The sequence below is a fragment of the Salvelinus namaycush genome, chromosome 7 (genome assembly GCF_016432855.1).
Source record: "Salvelinus namaycush isolate Seneca chromosome 7, SaNama_1.0, whole genome shotgun sequence".
NCBI lineage: Eukaryota > Metazoa > Chordata > Actinopteri > Salmoniformes > Salmonidae > Salvelinus > Salvelinus namaycush.
In genome coordinates, this window is record NC_052313.1 from 21,196,572 (window position 1) to 21,209,362 (window position 12,791).

Below are 12,791 nucleotides of genomic sequence, written 5' to 3' on the forward strand. Positions count from 1 at the left end.
GTGAACAGATTCTCCCGAGTGGCGCAGCGGTCTACGGCACTGCATCTCAGTGCTACAGGCGTCACTACAGACCCTGGGTTGATCCCGGGCTGTATCACAATCGGCCGTGATCGGGAGTCCCATATGGCGGCACACAATTGGCCCAGCGCTGTCCGGGTTAGGGGAGGGGTAGGCTGTCATTGTAAAATAAGAATTTGTTCTTAATTGACTTGCCTAGTTAAATAATAACAAATAATTTAATTAAAGATAATAATGTGGCACGGAGGAAACACATTATGAATTCTACTGGAGGTTCCTGAACCCATTTTAAAATGAGTGGATTGCGTAACTTCTTCTTGCAGGCTATTTTTCAGGAAATTATGGCGCCAGGCAATTTATTTTCAGCTAGAGACCACCTGTCTTTTGACTCCATGTATTTCAAATTCATGTCTTATGCCCAACTGACTTGAACGTTGACCACAACTGAACATTGAACTTTGAAAAACTTTTGACCCGACCCAGGGAGTTAATGTAATTTGTGTTCGGCATCGATAACAAGTTCATTTTCTCTCACACACCTCCCCTATCTCTGTCTCTTCCTCTCACTCTCTTCCTCCATCTCTCTCTCCCTCCCTCCCCCCATACCTCCCTCCCCCCCATACTCCCCTCCATCTCTACCTCTCTCTATCCCCTCCATCTCTACCTCTCTCTATCCCCTCCATCTCTACCTCTCTCTCCCTCCCTTCCTCCCTCTCTCTACCACCCTAATCCCTTCCTCCCTCTCTCTACCACCCTCCCCCCCATCTCTCCCTCTCTCTACCCCTCCATCTCTCCCTCTCTCTACCTCCCTCCATCTCTCCCTCTCTCTACCCCCCTAATCCCTCCCTCCCTCTCTCTACCTCCCTCCATCCCTCTCTCTCTCTCTCTAGACTCAGAGATCCAGTTGAGAAGAGATATGGTGTTCTGTCAGTCTCTGGTAGCAGCTGTTTGTGCCTTCTCCCAACACCTACTGGCTGTTCTCAACCAGGTAACAGAGTGTGTGTGTGTGTGTGTGTGTGTGTGTGTGTGTGCGCGTGCGTGTGCGTGTGTGTGTGTGTGTTTCAACATTTCTGTAACTTTCCCCAAATTCCCAGATTTTCCAGAAATCCCAGTTGGAAGATTCCCAGAATCAGGAGGCAATGACCAGGAAGTCCGGAATCCTCCGGGAATTGGGGAAAGTTACTGGATTTTGTAACCCTACAGCTAGCTTAACATTTTAACCATCCCTCCTCCCCCCCTCCAGACCCAGGGATCAGGCAGGGAGTCAGACCCAGAGGCCCCGGACCCCCAGGACCCTCAGGAGGCCCAGGAGGCAAGCCGACGGTGGCTGGAACAGATAGCCTCCGCTGGGCTACTTCTCCACTTCCAGTCCCTCCTCTCTCCCAACCTGGTGAGTGACTGGCAGACAAGCAGCTACCAACCACCCCTGGACACTCATTGTATATTGAGGCTAAATAGGATTGATTTGCAACACAAAAAAATGCTAAGATGTTGCCCCCAAATATTCCACATTATTTCAAATACTCTGCAAGGCACCTGATTCAAAACTAGATTAGAATACTGCGGAATATATTGTAAGCCATGTTATTTCTTTACCAGAGGAGATGCTTGGTGGCCTCACCTCACCTCACCTCCACACCAAATCAGCTCCAAAACAAAGACACAAACAAACTTAGTGCTCCTGTGTGTATGTGACCGCCCGCAGTGGAGTTGAATTGATTGTGCGTGCGTGTGTGTGTGTGTGCATGCGCGAGTACGAGTTTGTACGTGCGTTCCTGCGTGTGTACCGGGCCGCCTGGAGAGGAGTAGGACGGTGACGTTAGGTTGATTGTGGTTGTGAACAGCCGTGTCATTGTACTGCGACTGTCCTCAGAGGAGCTTTGTCCTCTTGTTTAATGAGGGGACTTGGCTCTCCTAGCGTCCTACAGTACACCCAATACTGCCCCTCCATGGTTCAGCAACCGGACACTATGTAGCTCTGTAGCCCAGCTTAGCACTGCTGTGTTGGTACAGTTCAGTAAAGGATAACCGATAACAGACCAGATTTGACCTCTGTCAGTCCCCACACACATACGTCTACATTAGGATAGTTGCAGAATTCGTAGTTGTAGTCAATTCCCGGATAAGTGCACTTTGTTTAAGTGCACTGGAGCACTACAGTTTGTCATTGTGTTAGAGAGAAAATCTCCATTGTAACGTCTAACTTCACCCACTTAGAGAACAGAGGAGGAGGAAGAGTTTTGCCCCCTGGTCTGCTGGGGATGAGGGGGAGAATATAACTCAGAAAGCAATTATTGTTCCCAGTGATATTTTCAAATCATTATTTATACACTGACTGAATGGTTGAGATAGCCCAAATGTAATTTAAAGTGAAAAGAAGTGGTATTTTCTGGTTTTCAGAAGTTGAACTCCATTTCATTTGAGACAGGATTAAGTATGTTTTGCTTGAGTGTGGAGGTTAAGAGGCACTCTCTCTCTCTCTCTCTCTCTCTCTGAATTCCATATATATATATCTTAACTCTAAGCAGAGGCACTGTACCTGCAGGTGCAAGCAAAAATCAAAGGCAGTGGTGTGTGTGTGCGTGTGTACATGCCGAACCGTGTGCGTGTTAAACCCGCTCTCGGTAAACCTTCCCACACACCATCGTGAGGTAGTGGTTGGCTCCTGGTAAGTGACGACCGAACTCTCTGTTCTCACACGACAGTCAGACAGGGCATCCCTAATGTCAATCCGGTAACACTTCAACCACACAGTAGGTACATAATGCTTCTGCTGCACCGTTTATTAGAGAGGGAGAGAGATGGGGGGGGGGGGGGGGGGGGATAAGATGGAGAGAGAGATGGGAAAGGAGGGAGAGAGGAGGAGTGTGACAGAGGAGCAGCTAGGCACTAGCCAAAGCGTTTCCTTCTCCTCTGTGTCTGGCCTGGGAGCAGATGTGTTAGTTGTTTGTGTGAGAGGATGTTGTGACGGATGTTGGGAAAGGAAGCAGACACACACACCAGGCACTGTACACTCACTTTAACCCGCACGCACCAACATGTAAACATGCTGCATGGAGAATGGAAAGGAAGCGACACACACATTATCTCACACACTGACCCACTGTTGTGTTTCTCTGCCTCAAACACATTCTCTCACACACTGACCCACTGTTGTGTTTCTCTGCCTCAAACACACATTCTCTCACACACTGACCCACTGTTGTGTTTCTCTGCCTCAAACACACATTCTCTCACACACTGACCCACTGTTGTGTTTCTCTGCCTCAAACACACATTCTCTCACACACTGACCCACTGTAGTGTTTCTCTGCCTCAAACACACATTATCTCACACACATTGTTGTGTGCTTCTCTGTGCAGACTGGCAGTTGTGGCTGCTTCACGAGATGGATTGTTGTCTCTACCTTCTTGCCCTTTGTGCTGTTGTCTGTGCCCAATAATGTGTGTGCCATGTTTTGTCCTGCCGCCATGTTGTGCTGCTGCCATGTTGTGTTGCTACCATGTTGTTGTTATGTTGTGTTGCTACCATGTTGTTGTTATGTTGTGTTGCTGCCACGCTGTTTTGTCATGTGTTGCTGCCATGCTATGTTGTTGTCTTAGGTCTCTTTTTATATAGTGTTGTGGTGTCTCTCTTGTCGTGATGTGTGTTTTGTCCTATATATATTTTTTTAATCCCAGCCCCCGTCCCCGCAGGAGGCCTTTTGCCTTTTGGTAGGCCGTCATTGTAAATAAGAATGTGTTCTTAACTGACTTGCCTAGTTTCATTTAAAACAAATTCAAACTGATGAGCAGGCCATGTTGGAGGAGTGACTGATTGTGTTTCTCTCTGTGCAGGCAGAGGAGCAGGCCATGTTGGAGGAGTGACTGATTGTGTTTCTCTCTGTGCAGGCAGAGGAGCAGGCCATGTTGGAGGAGTGACTGATTGTGTTTCTCTCTGTGCAGGCAGAGGAGCAGGCCATGTTGGAGGAGTGACTGATTGTGTATCTCTCTGTGCAGGCAGAGGAGCAGGCCATGTTGGAGGAGTGACTGATTGTGTATCTCTCTGTGCAGGCAGAGGAGCAGGCCATGTTGGAGGAGTGACTGATTGTGTATCTCTCTGTGCAGGCAGAGGAGCAGGCCATGTTGGAGGAGTGACTGATTGTGTATCTCTCTGTGCAGGCAGAGGAGCAGGCCATGTTGGAGGAGTGACTGATTGTGTATCTCTCTGTGCAGGCAGAGGAGCAGGCCATGTTGGAGGAGTGACTGATTGTGTTTCTCTCTGTGCAGGCAGAGGAGCAGGCCATGTTGGAGGAGTGACTGATTGTGTATCTCTCTGTGCAGGCAGAGGAGCAGGCCATGTTGGAGGAGTGACTGATTGTGTATCTCTCTACAGACTGATGAGCAGGCCATGTTGGAGGAGTGACTGATTGTGTTTCTCTCTACAGACTGACGAGCAGGCCATGTTGGAGGATACTCAGGTAGCTCTGATTGACTTGGAGAAAGTCACCTTCTACTTCAGACAGTTTGAAGGAGAACCACTGGTTGCAAGTATGTATGGAGAGACATGATCCTGTACGACATAGTGTATATCTATAGGAGATCACCCCCTGTCCCTACTCCATTCATTTAGATAACATTATCTTACTGTGAATGTAATTCAACTCATTTCAATTACATTCAGCTCAGCTTCATTCAATCCCATTTGGCTTGTTGTGTTCCCTGCTGTATATAACATGTCGTTTATTAAACCTGTTATGTTCCCCATCTGTATAACTACGCGCCAAATGGAACCTGCTGCCCGTAGGGCTCTGGTCAAAAGTAGTGCACTATGGAGGGAATAGGGCTGCATTGATGACGCAGCCTACGTATGGCCCTTGACCCTTGCTGTCTCTCTCTCCCAGACATGCCCATGTCGTATGCGGTGGAGGGGACACGCCAGGCCCTGAAGGTCTGTTTCTACCTGGAGACATTCTACTTCTCCCAGCTACCCCAGCGCCTCCGGAACGGAGGAGGCTTCAAGATCTACCCTGTCCTATTCACCCAGGGTAAGACCCCGCTTGGCCAACAGGGTCCGTTGTCATAACGACGCTCAGAGAAGGAACGTTGATCTAGGGTCAGTTTTGCCTTTTAGATCATGATGAAGACGGTTCCATGGAAGGGGAGGAACTGATCCTAAGATCAGCACTCCTACTCTGTGATGCTTTATGAATACGGGTCAGGATATTGATGGATTTCTGTATATAAGTGGATTCTCGTAATTGTTTGTCTTTTTTTTCTTCTCTGGCATTTCACGTGTTTTATTTCATATCTATATTACTACCTCTATTATGCATGGTTGGGAAAGAGCGTGCAAGGCATTTCACTGTACTGTTTTACACCTGCTGGGTCCTGTGCATGTGACAGTAAAACTAGAGTGCTGTATCTCTGCAGTAACACGTTGTAATGTGTCTCTCTCCCCTCTCTCTTTCTCCTCCTCTCTCTGTCTCTCCTCTCTCTTGCTTCTCCCTCTCTCTCCCCCTCTCTCTCTCCTCTCCCCCTCTCTCCTCTCCCTCTCCTCTCCCCCTCTCTCCTCTGTCTCTCGCTCTCTCTCACTCTCCTCTCTCATTGTGTGTGTGTAGCTCTAGAGAGTATGGAAGGGTATTACTACAGGGATAGTGTGTCTGTAGAGGAATACCAGGCTCAGATTAACTCTGCCTCGCTGGACAAAGTCAAACAGTACTACAAGAGACTGAGGTATGGGCTGCTAGTACACGCACACGCACACGCACACGCACACGCACACGCACGCGCACGCACACGCACACACACACACACACACACACACACACACACACACACACACACACACACACACACACACACACACACACACACGTTCTCTGGTCTCCACCCTTTGCGAAAGACTTCTCCCGATGTCTCCCGTTGACAGGCTGATAGGATTGATATGACTTCTATAGTTTTACGTCCTTCCTGTCTGCCCAGTGTTCTGTTCCTGTCCTGAAGGAGAAACAGCAGAGACATTAGAGCTTCTCTCTGCAGGTTGTCTAATATACTTTGACACAACATTCCATTCCAGCACACACACACACATATGCACGCTCGCGCACACACATATGCTCATGCACACCCATACTCACGCGCACACACACACACATTCTGGCGCCTGGCTGCCACCCAGAACACACAGCGGGCCAGCAAAGTGATTTGCTGAATAGGCACAGCGGGACTGTGCTGTGATTGGTCGAGAACAGCACAGCAGGCCAGCGCCTTGATTGGCTGAAAGCACCCAGCGTGTCGGCACAATGATGGTGATGGAGTACCACTGCAGAGCCGGGTGGACCCGGTTTCCTCACGCCCCATTGGCACACACACACATGGGGCCCTCCCCTGATTGGCTACCCACCCCCATCGAATAATGACATGGAAATGATATACAGGGTTTCTATAAGATTCAGAAAATCTGTGAGAATTGGAAATCTGGGTTTGTGCCTATATAGTGCAGTGCTTCTGACCAGAGCCTTAGGTGCCCTGGTCAAAATTAGAGCATTATAAAGGGAATTGGACGCAATTTGGAAAGCAGCCATAGAGTGTTTTAATACATCTTCCCCCCTCCTTCCATCTGGGTGACCCGTTAAGTACTGTCATCTCTCTCTGATATGAGGGCTAAATATCAATGGGTTTTTATATTAAAGCAAAACAACTGAGATTTCAGGAGATGCGGGGTGAAAACCAAACTTTTTCGTTCTTCAATGTGTGTCTGTCTGTTAAGGGGGGGTAAGCGAACTGTGTCTTGCCAAGGCTCTTCGTCTTATTGTCTTTGATGACAGGGGGCTGATCAGATTAGCCCTGAGGGCACCGTCAGACAGGCACGGTGGGGCTATTGACAGGACCAGTGCTGGAATCAATTCCATTATTGTTAATTAAGGAGAGAAAAGCAGCTTTGGCAAATGGTCTCCTATCAGGTTCTGTTCGTCCAGAGTGACTTCCAGTCAGTGCATTCATCTTAAGATAGCTAGGTGGCACAACCACATAGCTGTCATAGTAAGAACATCTTTCCTCAATAAAGTAGCTATCAGCGAAGTCTGTGCTAGAAAGTTAGTTCACAAAAGGCTTTTTTGTTGTTTTTTTACCGGGGGGTGGTGTGGGATCATTTAAGATACTCTTTGAAGAGGCAGGGTTTCAGGTGTTTTCGGAAGATGGGAAAGGGACTCTGCTGTCCTAGCTTCAGGGGGAAGCTGGCTCCACCGTTGCTTAGCGTATAGGAGACGTGGCTGCACAAAGCAGTGAAAACCGAGGGAATGCTAACGCTGCTTTTGGACTGTAACACCAGTGTTACACTAGTGTATGCACCCTTATGCTATACTAGGGGAAGTGTGTTTCCATAGCTAGGGCTGGGTGTGAGGACTTGTGAAGAGCAGAATCAACAATCTCAGCATAATCGAGACAGTTGCTTTGTGAGAAACTGTTAAAGTTCACAGTTAACCATTGTTATGTAAATGCCAGCTGAAAAGTACCAGTGACCTGGCTTTGACCCCAAGTGAGAGACAGTTGCTGGCCAGCGTAGATGGAAACAGAAAAGTCTGAGCCTTTTGGGTAAAACGTTAGTGTAAATCCTATATGGAATTGCACCATAAGTGTGATAGGGAACTAAGCTATTTGGACACTTGGCTACTCTCGGTGCTAGCAGTAGAGACTGCCAATAAAAGCTTGAGGTGGAGGTGGAGGTTGAGGCTTGAGGCGGCAGGTAGCCCAGTGGTTAGAGCGTTGGGCCAGTAACCGAAAGGTTGCTAGATCAAATCCCTGAGCTGACAAGGTAAAAATCTGTCGTTCTGCCCCTCAACAAGGCAGTTAACCCACTGTTCCAAGGCCATCATTGTGAATAAGAATTTGTTCTTAACTGACTTGCCTAGTTAAATAAAGGTTAAATAAATACCCAAAAAACTATCAAGGACCAGATTGGTCTACTCCTTACATTAAAGTGATCCTTCCAGATTTTGGCAATGAAGCCATTTATCTACTTCCCCCGAGTCAGATGAACGCATGGATACCATTTTTATGTCTCTGCATCCAGTATGATGGAAGTTAGGCGAGCCAATGCTAACTAGCGTTAGCGAAATGACTGGAAGTCAGGCTAGCAGTTACCGTAGACTCCAAGTCATTGCACTAATGCTATTTAGCAATTGCGCTAATGCTAGTTAGCAACTTCCTTCAAACTGCACGAGGAGACATAAAAATGGTGTCCACGAGTTCATCGGACTCTTCATCGGACTCTGGGGTAGTAGATAAAGGGCCTCATAGCCAAAATCCTGAAGGATCCCTTTAACCATTAGGGTTAAAAAATAGCTGACACTGAATCAGGGGTTAGATGCCAAAAAAATCACTCCCCCAAATGAAACACATATAGTTACCATCTGAGAGATCCTCACCACCTTTAGAGGGTTGCAGTCATGATAAACATTAGATTATATTAACATCCGATAATGTACTCCAATCAGATAATGTAGTCAGATTAGATAATGTAGTCAGATTAGATAGTGTAGTCTGATCAGATAATGTAGTCAGATTAGATAATGTAGTCAGATTTGATAATGTAGTCAGATTAGATAGTGTAGTCAGATTAGATAGTGTAGTGAGATTAGATAATGTAGTCCGATCCGATAATGAAGTCCGATCAGACAATGTAGTCCGATCAGACAATGTAGTCCGATCAGACAATGTAGTCAGATTAGATAATGTAGTCCGATCAGATAATGTAGTCAGATCAGATCATGTAGTCCGATCAGACAATGTAGTCAGATTAGATAATGTAGTCCGATCAGATAATGTAGTCAGATCAGATCATGAATATCATAGAGCGTAGCCTGATTTTAGATCTCAGTCAATGGAATAATGGGTTACAACGTCTTCCAAAACTCTTTTGTGCGTCTTCCAAAGTGCATTCCCATTCCGTTCCCCAATACCTGAGAGCCCGTCTGTTCAGCTACGTACGTGTTCATATCAGGCATGAAGTAAACATCTGTTCTTGATACTGCAGTTAATTAGTCACAGAACAACGTAGGGCCCAAGATCAAACTCATTGATAGCGTCCCAAATGGCACCCTATTCCCTATCTAGTGCATTACTTTTGACCTGGTCATATACACTATGTAGGGAATAGGGTGCCATTTGGGACGCATATATTGTGGTATGAAGAGAGAATCTGCCTTGGCTACGCTTGATTTAGAAACCGGCATCAGCCATTTGTGCGTGTGTGTGTGTGTTTGTGTGTGTCTGTGTGTCTGCCATGTGTGCCACATCATCCCCTAATACCTCTCATGTCTCAGGAGGGCAGTCAGCGTTACGTTTTTTCATTTTAGTTGCAGCGTGATGGAGGGAGCGCAACAATAGGTCTTTCCATGATCTATTGCCTCATATTTTAGATAAACATCGTTGGTTTTTACTATAGCTACAGAAACTCAGTCGACCTGAGTCATTTTCCATCATTCTCTGATAGTTTGACCTTTTCAAATGTCTCTCTCTCTTTCGCTCTCTCTTTCTCTCTCTCTCTCTCTCTCTCTCTCTCTCTCTTTCTCTCTCTCTCTCTCTCTCTCTCTCTCTCTCTCTCTCTCTCTCTCTCTCTCTCTCTCTCTCTCTCTCTCTCTCTCTCTCTTTATCTTTCTCTCTCTTTATCTTTCTCTCTCTTTATCTTTCTTTCTCTTTATCTTTCTCTCTCTCTCTCTCTCTCTCTCTCTCTCTCTCTCTCTCTCTCTCTCTCTCTCTCTCTGTCTGTCTGTCTGTCTGTCTGTCTGTCTGTCTGTCTGTCTGTCTGTCTGTCTGTCTGTCTGTCTGTCTGTCTGTCTGTCTGTCTGTCTGTCTGTCTGTCTGTCTGTAATAACATTATCCACTGGGTTTTTCTGGGGCAATTGTCCTCTTTTGTAGTGAATGAGAGTATTGGCATTTTAGAGGTGTCTGTCTGTGTGCTTTGTTTTATTGACTGTGTGTTAGCAGACTCTAGAGGGGTAAGGAGCTTCATGTTCAGCCCTGGAAATATCACCAGACTATGGAGACTGATACTGTGTGTGTGTGTGTGTGTGTAACCATCTGCTAGCCTTCTTTATTACATGCCCGTTTCCTGTCAGTTCTCTGTACTCTCATAACTAAAAGTACACTACATGACCAAAAGTATGTTGACACCTGCTCATCGAACATCTCATTCCAAAATTCAGGGGCATTAATATGGAGTTGGTCCCCCCTTTGCTGCTATAACAGCATCTACTCTTCTGGGAAGGCTTTCCACTAGATGTTGGAACATTGCTGCAGGGATTTGCTTCCATTCAGCCACAAAAGCATTAGGGAGGTCGGGCACTGATGTTGGGCGATTAGGCCTGGCTCGCAGTCGGCATTCCAATTCATCGCAAAGTTGTTTGATGGGGTTGTGGTCAGGTCTCTGTGCAGGCCAGTCAAGTTCTTCCACACCGATCTCGACAAACCCTTTCTGTATGGACCTTGCTTTGTGCACAGGGGAATTAGGGCCTTCCACAAACTGTTGTCACAAAGTTGGAAGCACAGAATTGTATAGAATGTCATTGTAAGCTGTAGCGTTAACATTTCCCTTCACCGGAACTAAGGGGCCTAGCCCGAACCATGAAAAACAGCCCCAGACCATTATTCCTCTTCCACCAAACTTTAGTTGTCACTATGCATTTGGGCAGGTAGGGTTCTCCTGGCAACCGCCAAACACAGATTCGTCCGTCGGACTGCCACATGGTGAAGCATGATTCATCATTCCAGAGAACGCGTTTCCACTGCTCCAGAGTCCAATGGTGGCCAGCTTTACACCACTCCAGCCGACGCTTGGCATTGCGCATGGTGATCTTAGGCTTGTGTGCGGCTGCTCGGCCATGGAAACTCATTTCATGAAGCTCACGACGAACAGTTCTTGTGCTGACGTTGCTTCCTGAGGAAGTTTAGAACTCGGTAGTCAGTATTGCAACCGTAGACAGATGATTTTTATACACTAGGCGCTTCAGCACTCGGTGGTCCCGTTCTTGAGCTTGTGTTGCCTACCACTTTGCGGCTGAGCCGTTGTTGCTCCTAGACGTTTCCACTTCACAATAACAGCACTTACAGTTGACCGGGGCAGCTCTAGCAGGGCAGAAAGTTGAAGAAGATGACTTGTTGGAAAGGTGGCATCCTATGACGGTGCCACGTTGAAAGTCACTGAGCTCTTCAGTAAAGCCATTCTACAACCAATGTTTGTCTACGGAGTTTGACATGGCTGTGTGCTCGATTGTATACACCCGTCAGCAACGGGTTTGTCTGCAATAGCCGAATCCAATCATTTTAAGGGGTGTCCATATAGTTGTGTATATATAGTGCATTTTGTGTTCTTATTTAGCTCCTAGATTTCACTCTAGCTCCTTCGCATTTAAAGCCCCTGATGTTAAGACTCCCTTTATGCTTGAAAGGCACAGGACAGAACATATGCTGTGTGTGCAATTTAGCTGACTCATCTGAAAAGGAGAACTTGGCATGGATGTGTGTGGGTGTTTGTACTTGTGTGTGTGTGTACGACCTGAGCCGACGCGTACTAATTGAATTGACAGCGAAGACTCCAGGAGTAACAGGGAGCAGATGTGCTCTGTAAGCACAGGCTGGCGAGGCCACAGACGGGGAGAGGATGGGGGGTGGGGTGGTGGGAAGGCTGGGTTGGGTTGGGTGTTGGAGGTAGGTTTTGGGTTGGGGGACAGCTTCAGGACTCATCTACAGTGCAGAGAGAATCAGATTTCTGAGTTGTGCTGGCCATCCAGGCCCAAAGCAGCCAAAACGAACTGTCCCTTTCAGCAAAGAGTTACTGTTTTAGTCCAGAACTAGGGTTCAGACCAAGGCTTCTAATCCTAGTTGTCTCCTACGGCAGGTATCTATTCATTTCTCACTCTCTCTCTGTCAGTGTTCAGTTGTTCAAATGTTCCAGAACATACTAGTTCCTGTGAGAAGTTCGTACACCCAAACGTCTTGTTAAATGATGCATGTACCGTGTGAGGATGATATGGAATGACAAACGTAGCTACTGGTTTCATTGAAACCAAACAGATATTTGACCCCAAATATGACACAATTTCATCAGCCAAAAAGCAGTTGTCCAATATTCACCTGACCTTCAAAATCTATACAACTCAAATGTTCCATGTTGCTGTCATGTTCCTACACACAACAGTATAATACGAACGCTCACTACAACGATCTGTCTCATGTCTCTGTACTGACCACAGGCGGAGTTAGCTGTAAAGTCACTCTCCTCTCCAGGCTGCGTCCCAAATGGCACCCTGTAAGTGCACTACGTTTGACCAGGGTCCATAGGGTGCCATTTGGGATGAGTCAACCTCAGGCAGCTTGTTATCCTTGGAGCTTGGCCAGGGGAGCTGAGGTTGAACCCATAGATAGCTTGGCGGGCCGCCAACAACCCTGACAGGACCAAACTCACACAATACACACACTCCATATTACTCTACGTTACGGAGAGACAGAGAGAAATGCTAGTGATTGATTTAACAAAATGATATTTGTCCACCAAACAACATACAGAGGATAAGTGGATAGAGTAATTGCAGTTACACTATGCATGTGTGTGTTTGTAAAGGCAGTATTCGGTCATGTGTTTTTTTGAAATCCTCTCTCTGTCGATCTCACTATACGCTCATCTATTGAAGTCTCTGCCAAGATGCATTGTGGGACTGATCCTCTTTCCGAGCTGTAAACTCAGTCACGTACGACACCAGTGCTGCGCGGGGGTGGCTTTGAAATATCCCAGC

At 46.9% G+C, this 12,791-nt stretch overlaps 1 protein-coding gene across 1 annotated transcript in view; it reads left to right on the forward strand.

The window, feature by feature from the left end:
• The window catches only part of prex2 (phosphatidylinositol-3,4,5-trisphosphate-dependent Rac exchange factor 2), a 206,341-nt gene that overhangs the window by 152,418 nt on the left and 41,132 nt on the right, over positions 1-12,791 (forward strand). The window contains exons 32-36 of the mRNA XM_038997738.1: positions 909-1,006; positions 1,262-1,408; positions 4,446-4,548; positions 4,902-5,045; positions 5,619-5,733. Of these exons, the coding sequence (XP_038853666.1) occupies positions 909-1,006; positions 1,262-1,408; positions 4,446-4,548; positions 4,902-5,045; positions 5,619-5,733 (607 nt within the window). The remainder of the gene's footprint in view (positions 1-908; positions 1,007-1,261; positions 1,409-4,445; positions 4,549-4,901; positions 5,046-5,618; positions 5,734-12,791) is intronic.